The sequence below is a fragment of the Lathamus discolor genome, chromosome 5, assembly GCF_037157495.1.
Source record: "Lathamus discolor isolate bLatDis1 chromosome 5, bLatDis1.hap1, whole genome shotgun sequence".
Lineage (NCBI taxonomy): Eukaryota > Metazoa > Chordata > Aves > Psittaciformes > Psittacidae > Lathamus > Lathamus discolor.
In genome coordinates, this window is record NC_088888.1 from 15,935,713 (window position 1) to 15,960,201 (window position 24,489).

The 24,489-nt window shown below is 36.8% G+C and overlaps 1 protein-coding gene across 1 annotated transcript in view; it reads left to right on the forward strand.

Moving 5' to 3' along the window:
- USH2A (usherin) overlaps positions 1-24,489 on the forward strand; it is a 380,108-nt gene that overhangs the window by 256,191 nt on the left and 99,428 nt on the right. The window contains exons 42-48 of the mRNA XM_065679870.1: positions 2,928-3,262; positions 6,388-6,510; positions 9,142-9,305; positions 11,755-11,964; positions 13,352-13,554; positions 15,307-15,419; positions 21,676-21,874. Coding sequence (XP_065535942.1) covers positions 2,928-3,262; positions 6,388-6,510; positions 9,142-9,305; positions 11,755-11,964; positions 13,352-13,554; positions 15,307-15,419; positions 21,676-21,874 — 1,347 coding nt within the window. The remainder of the gene's footprint in view (positions 1-2,927; positions 3,263-6,387; positions 6,511-9,141; positions 9,306-11,754; positions 11,965-13,351; positions 13,555-15,306; positions 15,420-21,675; positions 21,875-24,489) is intronic.

The window sequence follows — 24,489 nt, forward strand, 5'->3', positions numbered from 1 at the left end:
TACCTTATTCTCTCTTCCTCATGGGCATCCTCTTTCATGGTCTCAGTGCTGAGCTTCAAATCAATGAACAAACTGTTACTGCTTCTAACACAGCCTGGCTAGTGAGCTTTTCTGCTTTCATGAATTGCCAAGCTGTTACCTCAAACCTTGGCACATTAAAATGGAGAAGAGGCCCAGGAGTGCCGTGTGTGTCAACCAGGCTTTCTCCATCATCTTGTTTTACTTTGTATGGGTCAAGCAGTCACTCGCCTCTTGACAAGAGAGGTCTGTCAGATATTGCATGTCCTATCATTCCCAAGTGACATATGTAGTTCAAAGCAGGTCATGTGCACAGCAATGACTGTAAGTATCCTTGGTCATCCCCTTATTTAGTTTTAAAAAATACTAAGCAAAGAGATAACTGGTCTACATATCTGTCCATGAGTTATAAAAAGTGCACACGCTGTATAAAACTCAGGAGCTGAGGTTCTGGAGCAGTGTCTGTTCTCCTGCTCATGTTATTTATGTTCTTTTATGTGGAGCTGTAACAGTATACAATGAATCTTGTGCAAGTTCTATTTGAGTATCTTTGTGGGTTTAGGCGTAGAAGTTAGGTGCTTAATCTGTAATGTAATTAAAAAATAACTCCTCCTATCTTCCAGGAAATAAAACGAGATTTGAGACAAGGAGAACATTTTTAGACAATTTTCTCTTCTGAAAGTGTAGTGCTAGGTGTTTTCTCAAGCATTTGACATACAGTTCTTTATTAGAAACCACCTTGCATTAAGCAACAAGAGGGTATTTCTTTTCACTGATAATGACAGGTTTGATGGTTTTGCTGTAGCGTGTTGGACCTTAAAGTCTTCTGTGCTTCTTCCAGCAACTTCAAAGATACATCCCTGAAAATAAAAGTGAATCATGCAAGTCATCCTCTTTCTGCAACATATATATACAATGCATCCAGTGTGTGCCCTATGGTAGCCACAAAAAGCACTGGGACCGGAAAGTTTACTGGCCTGAATGCTTCCTACTTTGACATGGTTTAACCAAGCACTGTAAAAGGAATAATTAAAACATCCCTGAGTTACCAACACAAATCCAAAACACAGCCCCATACCAGCTACTATGAAGAAGATTAACTCTACTGCAGCCAAAACCAGCACATACTTGCACTTGAGCCATTTTGTGTTGTCTGTGCTAATCATCCATTTTTCTCTACTTCCTAAGCTTATGGCTAGATCACATCAGAATGAGAGTTTTGCTCAATGTCTGTGAGAGTGGTGCAAAATTGATTCCTACCTTCTGTGAAATTTTGCGTTGCTTTATCAATAGTATTTTCTTTATTTGCTTGATCTTGATTTGAGGCCAGAACGAACAGAAACCTGAATACAGGATTTGATAATTAGCCAAAGCTAAGCCTTTCCTATTTGTGCTGTCTTTACTCAAGATCGCCCTGTTTCTAACTCTGTTTAATAGTATTCCAGATTCTGTTATCAAAATCTTTCAGCTTTCTCCAGTACTTTGCTGCCAGGTTTCTTGTAAGCCTGAAGGCCTAAGAGGTCCTTCTATACCTTGGATATAACATTTCCTAATCCCCAAGGGTCCTTTAAAAATCATTTTATAAATCAGGCTTCTCTGTTTCCACAGCCACGTGTAATTGTGCATATACCTTTTTAAACGTACTTAACTTTGGAGGCTGAAGAGAATTAAGAAAAAAGCTCAACCTAACTGAAACTGAAGTATCTTGGTATTACTATTTAACACTCCAGTATTATCTTTGTTAATTTTATTCTGCACATACCTTCATCTATCTTTTTTCAATTTCTGTGTTCTTTGAAATGTTAGATTCAATCCTTAATTATCCCATGCCTGGGAGGAAAAGAGGCAATTGTTATAGATGAGTTGGTCAATTACGAGAACAGTCCTAGGGATGAGCAAAGCAAAGCTAGTATACTTCCTACACTGGGACTCCTAGGAAATCCTAGAAAAGTATTGATAGATGCTCTCATACCTTTATGAAACTCTGAGGTTCTTAATACAGTTACATATCCTCATGTCAGTCTCAAGTACCCTCTATCATGATACCGTGGCAAAAAGCCTTAAAACCGAATTCTGAATCTCCTTGTACTTTATGGTGCAAGGGTTTAATGTGATTCTTCACTGGAGCTGGTAAGAATAAGTGTGTAGCAAAAGAGAAATAAAAAACCCCAAACTTTAACAAAACCCCACTTAGCCACAGTTTAATAAAACCTCAGTAAACATAGCAGTATGTGTGTATGTATATATAAAACATGAATTCTGTATGTAAGTTCCAATTTTTTTGTGATAAAGTTTTCTCAGCATAGTTTTACAGTTCTAAAAATGGAAAATTGTGCCTGTTTTGTGTCTGATACCTACCAGTGTAATTTATTACTGAAAAATAAAAGGGAATTTCATCACCGAAAGAGCACAGACAAATCGTATTTCTCATCAGAGCTAATACAGTTACATATTGCTGAAAATTGTGCAAACACAAAGTATGATTTCTTTTTACTCTGCTGCTCATAGATGGTAATACCCTCTAAGAAAAATGGCAATTAGTTATACTTATCATAAATAGTGTACTTTTGCTACTGCATTTGAACATCTCAGAATTGTGAGTGGAGCATTCACGCTTTACTGGTGAAGATAAATAGTAGGTTTTTCAATGGTTACAACTGTTACTGCAACCCTCTCTAAAATTAAAGGAGGCTAGATTTCTAACTGATATACCTTCAAACATAAAACCTCTGTTGGGTCATACACAAAGTCTGTTTTGATGAAGAAAGAAAAGCACATCTTCAAGTCCCACTCATGTCCCTTTGTAGCATGTTGTGTCTATATATCTGCATTCTGGCTCTAAGAAATAAGCTATTCTAATGGTTTTTTTTTTTTTTTTTTTTTTTTTTTGCCTTTTTTCCCACTATCAGGTCTCATGGAAACCTCCTCTAATACAGAATGGGGAAATCCTTAACTATGAGATTCGCATGCCGGATCCACGAATTGTCATTCCTGGGAACACCTCATCAACGTTAAGTCATTTGGTGACTAATCTTATACCCTATACAAACTATTCAGTCACTGTAATAGCTTGTTCTGGAGGTGATGGCTTTCTGGGAGGCTGCACAGAGAGTTTGCCTACACACGTGGCTACACCTTCAACAGTTCCTCAAGGGGTCAGTCCATTGTCTGTGACTCCAATCAGCGAATCCTTTATTGCCATTTCTTGGAAACCACCACTAAGGCCAAATGGTCCTCATCTGAGGTATGCTCTTAATTGCAGCTGAGATCACGATTTTCTTCCCCATATCTAAATCTGACTCAGAAAATTTTGGCTGGTGCAAACTTTATGATGTGATCGCTTAATTTCTGATTTCTTGAAGTTCCTCTTCAGGGTTCATGAGTCAATGCATAGACTCATGGAAAGTTGGGTATGTCTAGAGGCAGATAGTAGTGTGGGCTTTGAATTGTTTTGGATTTACAGAGTTGGGATTATTAAAAATAAGTGTGCTGTCTGTACAGGAGGGCTCTGGATCTTTCAAATCATTGCTGTAATATTTGCAAGGTCATAACTGGTTTGGGCTGCAGCATCAGCCACTTTTTGGTGACAAGTTCAGGCAACATTGCACCAACAAAATGACAAGTATGTGATCTCTGTGAACATAAGTATTTACCACATCCAGTATTCGATAATCTATATAGGTTACTCCACATAAAGTGACCATTTGGAATGTGATAACATGGAATAATCTTCAAAACTTAACTGATTAATAAATTACAAATTAGAGCATGTGTGGGTAAAATGGAAGCTAAAATGCCACAAGTTTGGGGGCAAAGCAAAAAATGCAAAGGCAAGGAAGTGCTGGGTATAGCAGACTGAACGTCACCACAGGAATCAGGGAAGGGCATCTCCTCTGAGACTTGTCTGGAATGCTGTCATGACATCAACAGATTGCTTGAATCTGTTGTCTTCTCAGTGTGTGTGTGTGTGAGCACATATCTACGTCAAACATATATCTGAACGCATGAAGATTTATAAAGCCAAATGTATTTTTATATATACATGATTCAAAATGTCAAACAAATCTTTCGTTCTAGAAGTTTAACATATTGTGAAACATTGTGCATGGAATTATATCCCTGTGCTCCATATGCTCTGGTTAGTATCTCTCTTCTAGATGCACTGATGGGTTCAATAATTATTGTGTAATGCTATTTCAGTTGCATATGTTATTACAGCACAGTAGCTTGACTCTTTCTTCAGGCTTAATTAGGGCACACTGCAACTGAATGAAATGAGGATTGCTCTCTAGTAAAATTTGAAGTTTTTGAAAAGCAATCCCTGTTATTGTGGGGTTAACAACATGACCATTTTACCATAGATTATTGAAGTAATTCAGCACGACCTACAGCTACCGACTTCATTTCCTTCATGGTGTGGCATGCTGCCTTCAACAAGAACAACTACTGAAGCAGCTGCTCTGTACAGCATGATGGAGCAAGAAGTCTGCAGCAAGCAGAATAGCAAAAGCAGCTGCCAGTAGGGGTGATTTACACATGATCACCATTCAGTGTTCAAAAGAAGGTGTTGATGTTTCTCGTGACTTGTCTATGGAATATATTGGACAGAATATGTCAGGATTGTTCCTAATAAAACTGCAAAGGTCTGTCTTTGGGCTCATTTGACACTCATGAACCACTCATGTGGGAACTTCTTGGGATATAGGTCATTTGAATGATTTGATAGAGTTGGAGTTTAATTAGATTTTACTATTTAATTTCTGAGGTCGTACTCCTAACTTCAGCAGTAATTTTGTTTGGCCTCACTTAGGTCAATGAAACAATGCCTGTTTGTACCTGTTGAGGATCATTCCCTAGACTGAAGGGACAGCTTCTTGCTTGATTTCTGGTTTTGAAGCAATCCAAAATCACTGTATGCAGTAACTATTAAATACCCTCTTAATTCAGGGTCCCAAATGTGGAATGGTGTTGTCCAACATTTCCTCATCAGATTGGAGATGATCTTAACATAAAAAAGATAAATGTCAACTTACAGATAAAGCCAGTGGTCAGAAAAATTATTGCAATGGCGAGGCAATACACTCCAAAGCATTCTGCAGAATGCTTGAACACAGAAGGAAACATTTTCACAAATAAGTGCTTAAAATGAGAGTCTTTAAGATCTGCCTTAATATCCATATACTTTTGGCTGGAATTGAACAGTAGCACTGTTCCAAAATGGAGGGGCGGGGAAGGGATGATCCACAGCAGCTCCACACTTTAGAGCACCATGTTGTGTATTTAGGTGAATAGACATGCATATGACCTATTTTGCTGGGCATCAGTGGAAACAGTGTTGTAACTATAGTTTGATTAAAACCACAGCTCACCATTGAAAGCAACCTGAGGCTGGTTCTGTAACTGATAGGAAGAGTACTAATATTTGGTGTCTTACAAAGAAAATGCCACCATCAAATTGAAACAAAAAACCTGTTTTAAAAGTCCCGTGAAATATAATTAAGAAGAAGAATCCTAAATATTTTGAACAAAACTATATAATATTATTTCCTTTAGAATATAGCTTTGTTTGTAATCCCTAGAATGATTAGGAAATGCAAAATATATTAGTCTGTGCAAGCATTAAGTGTTTTGTAAATTCCAGAATGGTTTTATATGAAAGGTGATGAAGAGTGAGTAATGCAGAATGGGCAGAAGGCATGTTTTCCAAATCAGGCAATCTCATGACTGACCTGATGAAAGATGGTCTTTAGCTGACCTGCTGTTTGGACAGGAATGCAGCTTCAGATACCAATTAAAACCAGGATGAAACAGTTTGGTGTTTCAAGCTCACATCACGAATGTCAACCCAAACACAAAGGTGGATAGAACAGTTAACTCATTCTATGCCTGTTTGCCACCCATAATTTACACTGTGGTTATTTGCAAACATGTTAAACACAAATTCATACTTAAGTTGCTATTACCAGTACATTTGCAAGAAAGAGACATTGTCATTTCAGATTCTGGAGCAGTCTGTGCATATCAGATGGCATCAGTCAAGTCTGTGTAAGACTTGACTGTTACTGGGCTGTTTGGGCTTGATCTTCATAGCATCTGTAAATCATTAAATACACGCATTTTTCAAATGGAAATGCTTAATTTTCCATTTGTAAAGTAGTTTAAGTAATTGAAGGTTTTAAATCATGAAACATTAAAAAGAATGTTTATCTCAGAAAGTTTACAGCTGTAAAAACAAAATAATGTGTGCCTTTAAAAAAAACTGTGTGGTAGTTTTTTTTGTTTTGTTTTTGGTTTTTTTTTTTTTTTTTTTTTTTTGTGTAATAACATTAGTTGAGATAATCCCAGTGTTCTGCTTGTCTTTTGTGTTAGATATGAGCTCCTGAGACGTAAAATCCAGCAACCACTTGCATCAAATCCCCCTGAAGATTTAAATCTGTGGCACAATATTTACTCAGGAACTCAGTGGTTTTACGAAGATAAGGGTCTTAGCAGGTGAGATTACAAAAACTATAAAAACAAATGCTGGCATTTTGTATAGTGTATGTTAAATAGTTCAAAGTATTTCTTGTGTCTTTATGTAGTGAACATATTAATTATGTAATGAAATATTTTTTGTCATCATCTTTGGTATTAATCATTCTCATATGCAGGCATTTATTATTAGTCTGTCATTCTTAATTCATATTGTTTTGCTCTGAAAAACAAATGAAAATAGAGATCTTGTGAAATGTTAGCATTGATATGCTCATGCAATCGAACCATTTAGATTCATGTGTACATATACTCTAGATTTATGTGTTCGCACAGTCATAGCAGAGGCAGAATGGCTGTTTGAGAAGTCCTAGCTGGTAAACATTTGAAACTTGTTTCAGCATTGTTTTTCTTATCTGGCTTTAAAAGTGCAGATTAAAAATTATTTTAATATCTCCAAAGGCAAGAAAAGTATTCATCACACTCTGAGCATATCTAACTTAAGGGCAGCTTTGTGTTAGCTTCATGATAGTTAAATGCAGAGTGTTGAGAGTGGGGAAATGGAGAGTGAGTTCTGTTTCTCAGTACAAAACAGACCCACTGTGTAGTATAGAGCAAGATGGTTGCTCTTGATCAACCTCAGTTTCTTGCATCTCAAAGTCAAGGCTACCACATGTGAGATAAGCAAATGCACATATTAAGAACCTCTAATAGGAATGTCAACGTGGATTCTGCATTGTTGGGTTTTTTTATTGTAGGTAAAGTTTGAGAAACATTCATGGATGGTTTCAAGAAATGTGTGTTCTGTGTGCTTTGGTGTGGTTTATGAGGACTGCATGTCAATCATTACCCTTCAAACATCTACTTATTATCTTATCCAGCAGAATATGGCCTCTAATTGTGACTGTTGTATAGACTGAACCAAGCAAAGGGCTACTGCCTCTGGTTTGCCTACTTGGTGAAAGTCACTGCTCATTTTCATCCATTGCAATAGCTGACATCCATTGCAATAGCTGACATGCAATTGCCTGATCCTGCCCATTTCTTTCAGCCATGTTTAAGTTTTGCATACAGTTTCCTTTGGTTTTAGTTTAGCTCATTTCAGCAGCACAGATGTGTGCAGCAATTATGATAGAAGTTTAGAGAGGGCAATAAATCCTGAATGGGCCTTAGTGACAAGTCATTAGGCACAATGACCTTTTGGGTTGAATGAGCTATGACCACAAAAGTGTGCCTAACCCTTGGCCACACCTGAACACTTCTTTTGTGGAGGGTTCTGCAACCTGCAGCTACGTTTTTGCAGTCGACAACTTGGGGTGCATTTGTGGCTGGAGGGAAGGTACTGCAGAGGGACTCAAGCTTTATTTTTTGCAGAAAGAAAATCCGCATATCAGCATCTATTTTTATTTGTATCGTACTTTAGGCATGTTTCAGAATTACTGAGATTTTATTATATTCCTGACAGAAGTCTATGTTTGCAATGACTTTTTTCAGATGGCATCTTCATTTCTGGTAGACTAAAGCCAAACTTATTTTAATCTTTGGAAATATGAATAAAAAAATGAATCTCAAAGTCTCATCATTAAATTGCAAAGCTAGATACTGTGCATTTTTGCTACAGTATCCAGGAAAATACTATATGTTTGCAAGCAACAGAAAATAATAAATGAAAAATAAGGTGTGTTATATATATATCATCACCATTCTAACATGCTTATAGTGACAATTGGAGCCAATGAGCTTCCGGTAGCTGGCTTCATTCTCAATGGGACGGTTATAGTTTAGCTCTTTTGAAAAATCACTCTTGATCATTGCATAATATGGGGTTCTACAGTAAAGCAGTTAAAAGAAAATGTAGAAATAAATATACACTATGACTTTTCCTTTTATGGTGAAATTTCTAAATATTAAGCATTTGCTGCATGTTCCTTAATGTAGATGTTTATCCCAAAGTACTGCAGCCTCAGTGAAACTTTGATTATTCTGTATTTGCATGGTTTTGTGGGGGGCTTTTTATGGTGAAATTATATGTTAGATTGTGAAATCCCTCTTAATATACATTAATATGCCTCTTGGTATAAAGAAGAAATTATGGAGTGACAGTCACTTGATTTACTAAATATACATAAAGTATTTAATAAATCTATTAACTATACACAGTTCAGAAGAAAATGACTTTATTAAATGAGTTTGCATTCTTAAGACACTTTTTTAATTATGTTTAGTTGTGGGATAGTCCTGGCCGTGTGGTGAATCCCTTTTAAAAATGAGAATATGCAAGTTAAAATCAATGGGTTTCCCAAAAGACGAAAAAAGCCTCATTTGATTAAATTCTGATCCAAATTTTGGCAGGTTGCCACTGCTGTAATTACGTATTGAATTGAGCTATAATCTCTCAGTAACTCAGAAGCTACAGCTAGGAAGAAGTGAAATAATGTGTTTTATTTTTGTTATCATGCTAATCATACTGAATTACTGAAGAAAAATAGAACCCTCTTGTAGAATCTTCATTGATGCAGACCATTGCAGCTGAATTTTTCAGACCAGGGCAGGGCAAGAAACAGCAAAAGTTTGGCACATGGAAAGGTTCACAGCAAATGTTTCCTACATCTCTATTTTTTGTTCCATTTAATTATTGTTTAAATGTCTCAGGTACACAACATACGAGTACAAGCTCATAGTGCACAACAATGTAGGATATACATCAAGCGAAGAAATGATAGCTACTACATTAGCAGGATTACCAGAGAAAGGAAACATCCTCATTGCACGTGCTGTTAATCATACTGCTGTAGAACTGGAATGGTCAAAACCAAGTAAGTGTGCTTAGTATTTATTCCAGTAACTAGATGTTAACATGCCATCACTTATGTTACTCTTCCTTGCTCTCACAGGAAACACAGTCCTTGTCTTGATTTATAATATACCTAAGTGTCCTTGAAAGGAGAAAGAAGAAATAGGGAAAAAAATGTGCACATTTTGCTATTTCTCAGTCATGTTCATATTTATTATATGCCATTTCTACAGAATGAGAATAGTGGGAGTGAAGAAATAGTTAGTGCAAACTCATGAGAAATCTCTAAAGCAGTACACACAATCCTGTTGTCTTTGTGGTGTTTTTCATCTCTTCATCTAAAAATTTATATTCCTTCAGGATGAGAAGATCCCTTTTCTGTCTCATTTTGCTCTGTTCCTTAAAATGAATTTAGCCAATTACTCTAGTTACTTTGTTAGTGCAGCAGCAGGGAAGTTCTTCATGCCTTAAGTGCAAATGATTTTATAAGGACTGGGTGCTGAATTGCAGCAAATATAGTCTCCTTATTTTGTAACTGCATGCCTACAGTAAGCATTCTTATAAAAACTGATTGTAATAGATCTGAAGCAGGTCACTGAAGTTTCATTACCTTAGTAATCTAAACACCTGAACTTCTAGATGTAGGTAATGCAATCTGGTTTTATTTTCATTCATACCTTAGAAATTTCTTCCATGTGTATTTGTGAATGCAAAGGTTAAACACCAAGACAAGGCCATTTATTATTTAAGTACCTTATGTATTGTATTACTTCTCATGCTGCAATAAGCATTGTAATTATTTTGTATACCCATGTTTCATTTTTGTTATAAATAGTAGTTTTCAAATGGCTTTCTTATTTTCTCTGGGAACTTGGGAGTCCTTAATGTAAGTTGCCTTGCTATCTTTCTTTTTCTGGAAAACCTACTGAAGTATTTAGGTCTTGTATCTGCACCACTTAAAAATAGCATATTCTTGATTAAAAATTTCCATGACAAAACTGTGTATTATTATATCTGAAAATGCTAAATGCTTTTGGCTTTTATCAATGCTCTTTCCCAGCCAGCTGAATGCTGTTCAGTGGTGCAGTGTGTCATCTAAAGCAATATGTATTAATGCTTAAGGGTTTTGTCTTAATTATTCTTTTCATCTTGATGTCTACTGGAAAAGCAGTTGCATTTGAGCAGATCCAAACTGTCTGACAAAGTGCAGATAAGATAACAGGTTACATTTGGGTTGCTAAAATGAAGAAGCAAGGCTTGACTGGAATCTTTGTTTATCCACCAGCTCAGACCAGTGAATGTCCTTCCCTGTGTAGCCAGAAAATTGTAGTGTTTGTAGTATTTTCTTTTCCCTGGGGGAGCTAGTGCTGGGCAAAACACATTTTAGGAAGAAACATTAGGAGCTGTTTTTTTCTCCTGTAAATATAACGCTTCTGAGTATATTGCAGCTTTACACCTAGACAATACTATCATGCTTGTTCTGAAATAACACATATACTGTGTCCAGTTCTAGGTTCCCCAGGACAAGAGAGACATGGAGCTCCTGGAGCAAGTCCAGTGAAGGGCTACTAGAATGATTAAGGGTCTGGAGCATCTCTCCTATGATGAAAGGTTGAGGGAGCTGGGTCTGTTCAGCCTAAAGAAGAGAAGGCTTGGGGCAGGGGGAGGACAGATCAAAGTATATAAGTATTTGAAGAGAGGATGTCAAGAGGATGAGGCCAGACTCTTCTTGGTCATTCCAGGTGATAAGACAAGAGGCAATGGACATAAACTAAACCACAGGAAGTTCCACCTGAACATGAGGAGGAACTTTACTGTGAGCATGGCTGAGCATTAGAACAGGTTGCCCAAAGAGCTTGTGGAGTCTCTTTCCCTGAAGATATTCAAGAGCCATCAGGATACAATCCTGAGCAATGTGCTGTAGGTGACCCTGCTTGTGCAAGGAGGTTGGACTTGATATCCTCCAGTGGTCTCTTCCAACCTCATCCATTCTGTGAATTTGTGGGTTTTGATTTTCACTATGGCTAAAAGGCCATCTGTATGAAGTTGAGTGTAGATATAATTTAAGGCGTAGGCACTTGCACCTTATTCATAGTTAGAGGAAAATCTCATTTTCTTTCTTCCTTCTATCTGGGTGAAGTTATCCTCTCGCAGTGGCAAGCTGCATACCATTGCTAGCAGTAGGTTTCACCTGTTAATTTGTTTACTTCACAGATTCCATTGTCATCAAGGGGATTTCTAAGAAAGGAAGTATTCTCCAGTATTAGCATGATTTTAATGATTTTGACAAGTTTGAAAGAGCATCACTTCTTATAAGGGTGAAATTGAAGGCACTTGATGGAATCTTTGCCTTTTTTTTTTAAATAAGGGGGTCTGCATGAAATTTGTTTTTTACTTCACAATAAATGTTGCTGATAACCTTGCTGACTGAAGATTTCCCAGTTGATCTCACAATGTTTTTCCTTTCTTAGCACTACAAGATTTGCAAGGAGATGTTGCATATTACACCCTCTTCTTGAACTCTACTGATGATGGAAGATCTCTAAAAATCCAGGCTGATGTAAACTTTACAGTCATAGACGATTTGCAGCCCAACACAGAGTATGAGATATATTTTGAAGTTTTTAATGGAGCCCACAGCATCAAAAGTGACATTGTGCATGTGACTACCTCAGATGGAGGTTGGTTAGCCATGACTATGGCTTGGCTTAAAATCTGAGAATGAAATTGATTGATTTTTGTTAGGGTTGAGGTCAGTCATCCTTCCATTATAAAATTTACAGTATAAAAGAAATAAAGGCTAAAATGCTTAAGTGGTGGTTGTCATCATGTGGTAGATCAATAAATGGTCCCACTGAGACAGGAGCAAAAGCTCTAATAGCAGATATTAACCCAGTTTTTTCTCATCTTCTCCCACATATTCCTATCTGTGTGCACTAAGTTTGGAACTGAGTTCATATCAATAAATGGTGGAACTTAGAAACAATTAATGGGGGTTTTAAAAGATTTGCTCTGTGAAGCGATGTGCTTTTGACATGACAGTCATACACAGGGCCTTTCCTGAGTCACCAGAAACTCTAGGTGTAAGTTCAGCCTCTAAGAAAATTCGTTATGAATTCTATGCCAGTGGGCAAATGTGGGGTGGGGAGAGGTTAAGGATAAAATAAAAATTAAAAAACTGTGCATCAGAAATGTGTTTAGAATGTTCTTTCTAATCTTTTTGCTTTATAAAGTCTCATTATAAACATTATAATATCATTACCTCAGAAGCAAATGTTCCAGGTCATTAGCAAAGCACTTTAAGTGAGAATTCCATTTCCTTTCTGATGCCAAAGGTCAGCACCTTTTGTTTATAAAATAGAATTGACTGTAATGGCAATTTTTCAACTTGTTCATGTGATAAAAATAGGATTTTGCATGGTTCTTTCTGACATGCTTAGATAACTATGTAATTTAACACTAAGGGAGGTGTTGTGTGGGGGTTTTTTTTAAGTAAGTGTTAGACTTTATCATTACCTATAGTAATCAACATTCAACACCATTTACATAATGACAGTATTGCATATTGCTTCATATTGCTTCAGCTATAAGGCTGATAATGTCATGCTCCACCAGGCATAAAGTATTTTGGTCTTAGGTTATTCTTTAAAAGCAAAATTCTTCTTCTTTTTCTTTTCTTTCCTCTATTTTTTTCTTTTTTTTTTTTTTTTGTTTCTTTTTTATTTACTCTTTTTTTAAGAATTGAGATTGGGGCAGACATAAAAAATAGTATTTCTATGTTGGAAGTGCAGATGGGTGAATAATTTATCATCATATCTCACTGGTCACATACTGCTGATGATTGACACTATGCTGCTGTATAAAGCATTTTGTCATCAGCTCTCATGGTTTCTAACTGAGAGTATAATAAGTCAATTTACAGAAGACTACAGACTGTGATAACTTCATCAGAGGCAAGCAGATAAGCAGTGAACCCTTTGCTAAACCTAACTACTAATCTGCATTTGGTTAAACAAGTGCTTTTGCAGAGACAGCTGGAGTTTATTCAGTTTCTTCTTTTATTTGTAGAGCCTGAGGGCATGTTCCCTCCAGAGGTTGTCATCATCAACAGTACAGCTGTACATGTCATCTGGACATCACCTTCAAACCCAAATGGTGTGGTCACAGAGTACTCTATCTATGTGAATAATAAGCAGTACAAGACTGGAATGAATGAGCCGGGCTCCCTCCTTTTAGCAGATTTGTCTCCATTCACTGTATATGATATACAGGTTAGAATATCTTTTCTGAGTTATGTAATATACTTCAGGTTTACATAAAATACGTGTATTCCCAAGCAGAATACTGTTTCATTAATTTCTTTACATAGATGGGCATACATTTGCACTGATGCTTGTGTGCATATACATACAAGGCATAAATGTGTTTTCAGCATATTTTAGGTGTGTGTATACATTTCATAATAAAAATTTCCATTATCTTTTTTAAACTATCAAAACTCCATTTACTTTCCCCTATATGCTCTGTGCTACATTAGCAAAGCTCCAACATATATTACAAAAGAGGCAAAGATTCTACTCCTATTCATTAAAAGAAAATTGCAATTGTTTTGAAACATCAAGCATGCATAATATATCAGCACAGAGAAATAATGATGTTGCATTTGTCATCCTTTTATCATTTATTTTCTCCTTATCCTTCTAAGGAGGAAGCACAGGTGATCTCTGAAATCACGGTAGTACTTTTTGTGCTGTTAAAAAGTACAGTATTTTTCCTTTGTTTTTCACTTTTTCTATCTTTGCCTCTCTATTCATATATCTAGCAAAAGGCAAAATACTCTGTGCAGAATAAGAGAAAAAAAAAGATCTTTCTATCCCCAAGTTATATTAATATATTCAAGAAATGCAGTTTGACACTTAATTGTAAATATTCCTACTTCATTCAGGTTTCATTTGCATTATATATGAGAGAGACATAGTAGTACCACTCATACTTCATTCTGAAACTGTGCATCCCATTACCACATAAATAAGCATCACAGACAGGCACACCGTAACAGATTTCTGTGTTCCAGCCCCTCTGAAACAGCAAACCTCCATCTATGAATACACATATGATTTGCTGAATGCCACTTGGAAACACATTCGTCTTTTCTAGTAACAATGCAAATTCAATGCACTGGCTCACTTACAGACCCTCTATATTAATTTACCATGGCCACATTCTGTTGCTTGAGATGTTAATTATTCTTCTCTTCTGGTTTCCAAGTCTTTATACTGGACTTACATTTTCATCAGTGTAATAGGTGAAACCAAAATAAACTGGGGTTTGGGTTTATTTTCTTTTGATTCTTTTTCTTGTTCTAGAAGCTATGTTACTTTCAATGCATATGTGTCTCACTGGTAATCTTACTGCATTGTCTTTCATACTTTGTGCTCTATTATTTTGAGTAACTTACCTGTTTACAAAAAATGTTACCGCCCTTCACTAGCTATTTCACTTTGCCTCTGCTTAGTTTAATCCCGAGAACTGAAGGAATAAGGTTTTAGTTCTCTGCCATTTCTAATAACAAAGTGTATGATTCCTGTTTGCATTTTGCACTTTTAATTTTCCAGAATAGACATGAAGGAATAGAAAACATGAAGGAAAAGTTATTTTTATTTTCATGTCAGAATATATGGTAAGCATAATAAACTTACTCAAGGCCCCAAATCAAAGTAACTTTTTTTACTATTACGTACCAGATTCTACATATACATGCAGAAAAACAAATTCACTGCAATTCTGTTGGTGATAATAGACACCGGCAATTGGTGCCAGAGGGCTGTATGTATCATTGTTTTGAAAATGGTGTGAGAAAGAGTGATGCAGTGCAGTATACTGCAAAGCTGCTGTGGTTTTCTGGCTGTATGGAGTCTGTCAAATGGAAAAGAAGTTGTGAGTGAAGAGAGAAGTCTAAACTGTAGCAGAGCTAAATAATTTCTGCAGCTGAGTTATGTAAAACTCATGTTCTTCTTCATCAGATTGAAGTCTGCACAATGTATGCCTGCGTGAGGAGTAATGGGACCCAGATTACAACTGTGGAAGACAAGCCAAAGCAGCTGTCAGCACCCATTATTCACGTAATTGGCTCAAGGTACTATGCTATAGGTGGTTTTCATGTATCAGAGGAATTTGTAGCTGGAACGGGGACCAGAATTTCAGGTTGTCTTCTCTCAGTTGAGTAAGGTGCATAAAAGAATTATGAATATACTTTGCAAAAAAATCTTTCATAGTTGTTATTTTTGCTTTTAGAGTTCTTGGCCAAAAGAGTAATGGAAGAAATCTCACCCTTGGTTGATTGTACATACCCATTTGGGTGTCACTGTGTGGTGATAATAAATAAAGCATAAGTGGCAGTAGTTAAGAGAAGTGCAGGGGAATGAAAATTATCACATTTTGCTGTCAGTTAAGAAGAGGAAGATTAATGCTCAGGGAGCAATGCAATGCTGATAACGGAAGCTTAGAATAATTGTGGGTAAAAAAAGTCACCTAGCACAACAGTAAGAATTAGTAAACTATCTTAAAAGTCATGCATATCTATGTCTCCTTGAACCACTGTTTGCGATCTGCCTGTTCACTACATCCGCAGGCATTGGCAAACTTCTAAATTGTAGAGGGATGTTCAGATTTGCAGTCCTTAGAAGCAGCCAAATAGTAACATATACAGTGATTCTTTGGGAGTTAATATCTTCCAAATGCAGACTAAAGCTAAGCTCTGTAATGCATTTTTCAGAATTACACCAACAATAAAACAGTTTGCCTCCTGTGTTTATGGCATTGTTCATGTGATTATATTACACTTCTGGTAGACTATGCCCATTAGCAGTGTTTCTTTTCTAGAAAGGATTATTTTTTTAATTAAATAACAAAAATCTAGCATCTGAGACTTCAGAAATGGCCAGCAGAATGGACTTGCTTCTTCAGTCTCTTAAGGACTTTGGTTTACTGTTCATCATGACTAAATTTAGCTTGAATTCAGCATTTGTCTCTGTATAAGGATGAAATTAAGATTGCTATTTTTCTGTCACACATACAGATATAGTCAAAGCTTGTTTGATTTATAAAAACTCAGTTCAGGATCTCATCTTTTGCCCTTGGCTTTAACTTCTGTATGCCTTTGTCTGTATTGTCTCTACTGCAAATACTTATGCGTGTTTCTGCTATTATGTATAGACTAAATATGTCATAACCCATGAATGCAAAAGGATCAAAAATGTCTTCCTACTTTATAATCTGCTCAGCCAGAAACAGACTCTGTTTCTACACTGCCTTTTCCTACATGTCATATTATCATCAGCTGTTCTTATATCCCAAAAGAATACTAACTACTGATCGATTGCCAGGACATGTCTGGACGTGGCCTACATGTGCCCTGGGTAGTTCATTTATTTGCCATGGTGGATTTGCTAGAGTGGAATTTAATCAATAGCTAATTCATTAATTCTGGTCCTCGAGTATGTAGGGATTGTGCAGTATAAAAATGACTGGCTGGCTTCAGCTTAGATTGAAATATGGCAAACACTACAGCTGACAGTTTCAGCAGGTGCTGGGCTGAATATGAATTTTGTTTATTTATCCTCCATATAAGAAAAAGCTGGGGGAAAAACAGTTTGTATAGACAAGAGAACATTTTAACACATATCTGTCATCAGACAGAGAAAACAGGCATTTCTAGAGTATAGGCTCGTGGGATACCTACGATATAATACAGACTGTGCAGTTTGTCTTTAATTGGAATCATGGTGGGTTTTCCCTCCTCTGAATCAGTTTTGGGGGCTGTATTATTGATGAGAATGCTATAAGATAATGTCTTTGTAGCATTCACAAATAATTGTTTTAAACTTTGCCTCAAGCTGCTGCATGACAGAAATTATAATTTCATCCACCGATTTAGAAGTCTTTCTAATAGCAGCTCCATCCACACTGTTCAGTGAAGGTTATACCACCAGAGCTATTATAAATACCTTATTTTTCCACCTCTTACAGTTAATAACTCAGCTTCAGGCTGAAACTTGGCACAAAAGGTCACAACCCTGGAATGCTTATTTTGTAATGCTGAACTTCAAAGAGAAAACAGTATGGGGCCCAATCCTGAAGTCCTAAGTCAGATTCTGGTTTGTTACGCTTCTTGTCTGGGTTTTGAGGTTTTTTTGTGGGAGGTGGACAGGTTGCATTGGCCACGTTTAGGTAGAAACAAACCCTATTGAAATTAAATATGCTTTGGGTTTTTTTCTTCTTTTTTTTTTAGTTAGAACACCAGGGTTTGTCTCTATGGAGAAATATATTTTATTACACAGTTTGGAAAGGTCTCTGAGTACTTCATGTATGTGGATGCTAACTTACAGTTTGGGTAGTGGATTCAATTCTCATGGTATGTTGGAAAATAGTTTGTTCATTTGTCTTTCTCTTTTTCCTTGTAATACAGTACACCTAGGGTTTTTTCTAACGACAATATTTAGTAGCAGCTTTGTTCCTTTCAGAAAAGTGAAGCACAATGCAGATGAACCCTGCAGCAGTTCTGTTCAGTGCTTAATTAAAAGTTTGATGGCTCCAAAAAAAGCCATAAACTAGGGAAAATCCTTTGTTGCCTCATGCAGAAAAAGTGGGTTCTTTATGTACTTTGAGGGGAACCAAAAACTCTGGTCAGGGTATAATAGAAAATGCAAAGAAGCTCAAGCCATGGGAGAAAAGCTAGGTGAATTCTTTGGTTTGATGCTCAGTATCATGGGGCTTAAGAAATTTTCTGTATGAGCTAGAGTAATTATTTCAAATTACCATGTTAGTGAGAAAGATTTTAGAACAAATGGAGAAAACATATAGCAGTAAATTGTTGGGATGATGATATTTGCTCAGGAGTTCTAAAGGAGCTCAAATATGAAAGTGTCAAACTACTGTGCTGTGTAAAATACCCTTTAAATTGGTCTTGGTACTGGAGGAATGGAAGAAGAGACAATGTAGTGTAGGTTTCTCCAAGGGGGTCTGGGGAACTAAAGATATGTAAGTCTGATTTTTCATACTGGTAACATGGGCAGAAAGTAAAAAAGCTGTAAGAGTAAGGGATTCATAGCTATGTGAATGAACATGGGGAATATTGCACTGGAGCCTAGTCTAGCTGACCTATAACAAACTCACATATGCTTAGTTTCACAGAACTTTCCCTGAAGTGTTCAAGACAGTGTTCCCATGGAGGACAATCCAGTCGCTCTCCCTGCTTTAGTAATGGGGAAAACAAAGCATAGAAAGATTTCTCTAAGACATTTGTAGCAACAGCAGAACTGTAACGCAATTTATCAGACTTTCTGCAGTGTGTCATACCGCCTCTCTAATTATGTTAGCACTGCAGTCCATGATACAGCAGGTAGTTAGCTCTTGTGCAGTAATGCTGAAGCAGTTGCTCAGTATATGGGTTGTCTCCTGATGAGGAAAGTATTTTATCTGCTGGTCATTAATAGCAGCAGTGTTCCGTATCTTAAGAGTGTCAAGTGAATGTTGTGATTTTTCTGTGATATTTTTTAATTCCAGCTCTTGAAAGTAAAGTTATTGAATCTTATGTTTGCTGTGTCTCTAAGAATTTAGCACTTTCATGTGATGAGACTAACACAACATTCATTCTCAAGACCCAGAAGTGAGGCCTTGTTATATTTTAATCTTTGTAATTAAACCTTGACTACTGTGTTGAGGAAAAAAATAATGAAGAGTTCATGATTCATGGACAGTTGAAGCTGGTGATACTTGAAGCAGGCAAAACCCAGAGTTTTATTTCCAAAGTCTGGTTTGCCAAAATGTATCTGATGTGATAGCAAAACTCTGAAATACTGATATTTTTCATGGATAAAAAAATTCTACCTGTAAACGTTGGAATGAATTATCATTGCATGCTTGAGCTGTAGGATTTCAGTTTACTTTGCTGCAACAGAAGCAAATAACACCTTTGTGGTTCCATTTTAAATTTGTCTTTATCTCGTGGAAGTGCTGCAGTGCCTCATGGACCTTGTAGTGTGAAGCAGTTTGTTTATGGTTCAGCTGCCTTTTCTGGGGATCTTCACTATTTTCACCACATTGACAGCAGTCACTCAGCATTTGAACTAGCAGAAGTTACACACACTTGAAGTGAAGCTCTATCTGGGCAGGAAAGGATTATACTCCACATGTCAGGTTTTCTGCACTCATCTATACCTAGAATTTTAAGTCTACATCTGTAGTTCAGGCTGTGGGCACTTCCCAGTATAAACACAGTTTGCCATGGGTGGGAAACATCAGAAGGTGTAGACATAACTGAAACATTCATAAGATTGTGAAGGAGTTTGCTTATCTGTGGGTTGTTACTGGAAGATGATACTGAGTTTTACCCTTTCGGTGGCACTGGTCAGTGAACTCCCATGCCATGTAGTTTTCTTGTGCAGCTATAGCATTGCACAGTACTAGGCTGTGTCCACCCCAAATGTGTGTCTATAAATTGAATAATAATAAAGTGAGTGCTTGTTAAAAGGAAAAAAGTATGCGCTGAGCGCTGCAGAAAAGGCACAATGTTCAAATCATTGCATCAAAACATAAGCCTAATTTGAAATTATCTTAGAGAGGAATATGACTTGCAAAACTGCAAAAACTAGCACTCCTTTGCAAATATACCCTTGAGGTTCTGAATGAAAGTTGCAAAAAACAAATAATTAAAAAATATGACTGGGAACGCTTTCTTTGCTCCTGTGATTTATACCTGTAAAGACCAGGAGAGAGTTACAATGGCATTTTTAAAGGTTGAAGTAGTACTTTTCTTTTCCTTTTCTTGTTATCTTTCTTTGTGAAGATTATACAATATGTTTTCCTGCTTTTATTTTTTAAGTTAGGTCCTATCACATTATTTAAATGTATACTTATGTGTATGTGTGTGAATGTGTGTTCATAAGCATGTGATAAAGTATGTGGTAAATACAAAATAGTCATGCACAGAATAGGGAATTAAATCTGTGGTTCAGATGAAGACCTTGGAATGAAAATGGTGACTCTGTAAATCACCTATGAAGTTATTCCCTCATAGGTGACATTAATTCCTGTTCTGCAAAGGCTTTTTGTGGTGTGTATTCCTCTATTTGTAGCTCAAGGAAGTGAACTAATGGTTCAGTTATTTTTATTCTGTTAAGATGTCAAAGTTTATCTCAGCAGCTGCTGTTTCACTGTAACATTTTCACTTTAAATTAATGCTAATTTATGATGTCACTGGCATTCTGACAGTTGCAGGGTAATTGGGACTTGGAGATTAAGAGGTACTTGAAGCCTAAGAATATACTATGCAATGTTGTTGGTCGTCATGCTGCTCTACACATAGCATTGGGATTACCTTCTTTCTAGCCAAAGAGAGTTGTAGTGACAGAAATTTGATTATGCAAGAAATGAAGGTTTCATTTGAAATACCAATATGAACTGTGTACATTCTATAAAAGCAAAATTCTGTTTCAAATGTCCTTTTTGCCTTTTTTGTTATAATTGCAATATTAAGTGAGATTTTGGAGCAAATACCTGTGGATTATTTTAGTACTAACAGGCATGCTACAATTTAAGAAGATTCTTCTCTTAAGATACTTTCTTCCTTAAACTGATGGTGGTCTGATATCAAACCTGAAATTGAGAGCAAAATTTTGTTTTATAGACAGTCTTTTGTGGGCTGCTGTAGTCAAGGTTTTGCACTCAGAAGTCTTGAGCCTTCTTAAGCTGGATAAACACTTGCATTTTTTACTTCTAATTTTATGTCAATGACAATATCTAAGCACGGAAGAGAAGCAGTGCTTACTGATGCTGTGATGAGTTGTTTTCATTCTGTGTTGAAGAATGTGTTTCAAAGTAACATACACATTTTATATAATGTTTTTGAAGGCAGGAAAAAAGCAAGATGAGTACAACTCTCCTCTAAATGGTGACTGAGCACAAGCTGCAGTAGCAACAGCTCAGAGGGCAGGGCGTGGTCTTTTGCCCCACAGCTGCTCGTCCTTCACCAGGTTTATGTTTGAATTGCCCTGGCAATACTTCATGCACACATTTGCTATAGCAAAGAGTAAAATGCTAGTTTATTACACATAAGTTTCCAAAAGTATGAATGAGATGTCTTTTAATTAACAACCTTTAAGGATTTTGATTGCATGTGTAATTTGTTTTCCCAAAACTTTTACACCATTTGGTTATTAAAAGAGCTGTGAAATTCACTATCCAAAGGAATATTTTGGGCACTTCGAAATACTACACTCTGTGTGAAATGGTATAAAATGGAATTACTATATGCTAATCCTTTAATGTAAATATCCGTAGAAACATAAATGCTTTCAATCATTTAACAAATGTTAATTTTCTGCTTATTGTAGATCTCTTCAAATCAGCTGGGCATCACCAGAGCAGCCAAATGGCATTATCCTAGGATATGAACTCTTACGTAAAGCATGGCAGAGGTGTACCTCGTCAAAGACTCCAAGGAGCAGCAAAAGTAATAGAATGTGCATCTCGTTAGAATGTAAAAAGCATGAAAATATCTGTGGAGAAGTTTGTTATCATCCAGAGCTGAAGGTACGTGTATATTGTTAAGTTAGCAATGTAATAAAAAATTATACTTTTAGGAAGAAGCATATAAACCAAGTCTCTAGTTATCAGAGGGAGGGAAGTAGAGGATTCGGCTTATTTTGCTATTTTAAAGTCAAGGCTCTGATACATATCTTGAAACTTTTTTAAAAGAAATAAAAATGTTTGAGCTTGGTACAGGGCTATCTGTGAAAAAATCTCCAGAAGCATATGTGAGTCTACTGATGACAAGCAATTCTGTTATCTTAAGCCTGTGTCATTATTTCTTCTTTCAGAAGAAAGGAATTGGTTAGCATTTATGAAGATGTCTTGCATTAGCATGTTGGTTTGGACCAATAGTGCAATTCTGAAATGAATTCCTAGGTTGTTTTCATTTATTACATGCCACTTGAGGGTAGCAGTGGTTTTAATACATGCAAACTAAATCACTTGTACAAGAAGCTAAGCCAAAACCCATGTTTCAAAACCCCTTCAAATATGCTCTAACTCTAGATGGGAAACTTTGTGTTCCCAACCAGCCTGTGCACTAGCTGACTTTACAAGGATGCATCTGAAGTTTTTTCCCTTTGCAAAGCTTTGTTCCATGTGTGTAAGGCAGATGTTGATCCCAAGGAATCAGGCTGTATCTGATTCAAAGTAAATCTCACAGGCCATGTGTGGCTTCAGTACCAATCTCTTGAATCCACTGATCCAATCCCATTGTGACAAATTGCATAGTGGGTCTATATGTATTTAGATCTTAGCTGGCAAATCTCTATATGTACTCTTGCATCCCCCTTGGAACAATCAGTTTTGCTCAGCTGTGTGTCATAGATCACACACTGTAAACTACTAGATGAGATTATTTACCAGCTTAAGTATTCAGGTATCTGTGGAGAGCATGAGGGGAGTTCATGTGGCTCCTCTGGCAGAAGGTGATTGCATTGGACCGCTTAGAGGCCGTAGGAAATTTTCCAGGTGTATGCAGGATTTCAAAACACCAGTAAAACTATAAAGCTCCTCACTGTGTGAGGAATCAATCATCAAAGCCTGCATGGCAAATAGCAGTCATTAACATGACTTGCTGTCGGTTCCACCCCCTCCTCGGCTAAATGGTTAATGATCATATTCTCCAGTACAGAAAATCTATTTAGATTCAGCTACAAGTAGGTGGCTGTTACATGACAATGAGGAGCAGCTCTGAATGGGATCCATTGTGATTTGTCAGATATTTTTAAATTATGGCTATTTTCATGTTATTCTTCATATGAGTTCCTGTTTAGGACTAGGATCAATAGTGTAGCAGGAATCTGTAATGGTTTTTGTTGACAAATGAGGTAGAAAACTCTTAGTTCGAAAGTAAGATTTAATGTAATGGAATAATGTCCCTGTTTGTCAAACGCATCATCACATGTTCTGTGACTAAAGTAAACAATATTTATTCACAAGATTCCCTGTCAAACAAGACAGTAATTAAGGGAGCAAGTTATTTGAGGGGTCCAGACTAAAATATAAATCTTCCAGCCAACACAGCCTTAGCTTTTGAGTTCACTGGAAAGCAATACTATGCTAAACGTATATATTTCTGAAACCTTGCAAGTCAAGTATGGGCATTCCTTTGTTCTAAAATGTAAATTTACTTATTTCAGGTTTTTGGCACAGTAGATTTCTAATAGCTCTCTGTTTATAAGTTAAATTTGTATTATATTAATTTTAGAAGTTTTCGTCTCCATTTTTGTTTTTTCAATCTTTGTGCATTTATGGTATCTTTGAGCTTGGAGCGTGCCCACTTATTTTTATATCTGTCTGACTTTCTGATTTTTTCTAATTAATTTTGCATCATTTTGTTATAATGGTCTCCCTGTATTCTCACAGTCTGTGGTTAGGAGTGAGTACTATTTGCAAAGTAGTGGCTATATCAAAAATGACCAGACAGTCCACAGGAAACTGAAGCACTCATACATAAAATGACATGGGAGTAATTTTTTTTAATTAATTGATTAGAATACCCCTCCCAGTACTTTGCCTGGTTTGCTACATGTATTCGCACTAGTCATCCAAAATGCCTGTAAGAGATATCTACAGAGCTCCTGGCACATCCCTGTTTCTCTTAAACTGGAATCTGTGGCAAGGACAGCATAAGGCCTTATGTGGCAGACCTCTGTCACATAGTTCTAGAATTCACTGCCAGTCTATGCCAGCATTTATGATATTAGAACAGCCTTCCCAAGGAAGCTGTGGAATCTCTGTCCCTGGAAGTGTTCACACACCACGTAGACAAGGCCCTTAGTGCCATGTTTTAGTGTGGACTTGGCAGTGCTGGGGAACAGTTGGACTTGATCTTGAAGGCCTTTTCCAACCTAGACAATTCTATGATTCTATGCTAGTGTATGTGTTTCCCAGATTCAACAGTCTACTGTGCAGAAGTGAAGAAAAGCCACACTGACCAGTGTGTGCTTGTTCTCTAAAGAAAAACTCCCCTCACAATGCTAGCTGCTATTCACAGAACTACAGAATCATCCAACAGTTTGGATTGGAAGTGACCTTAAGATCATCTAGTTCCATCCCACCACCAGGGGCAGGGACACCTTCCACTAGACCAGGATCAAAGCCCCATCCAACAT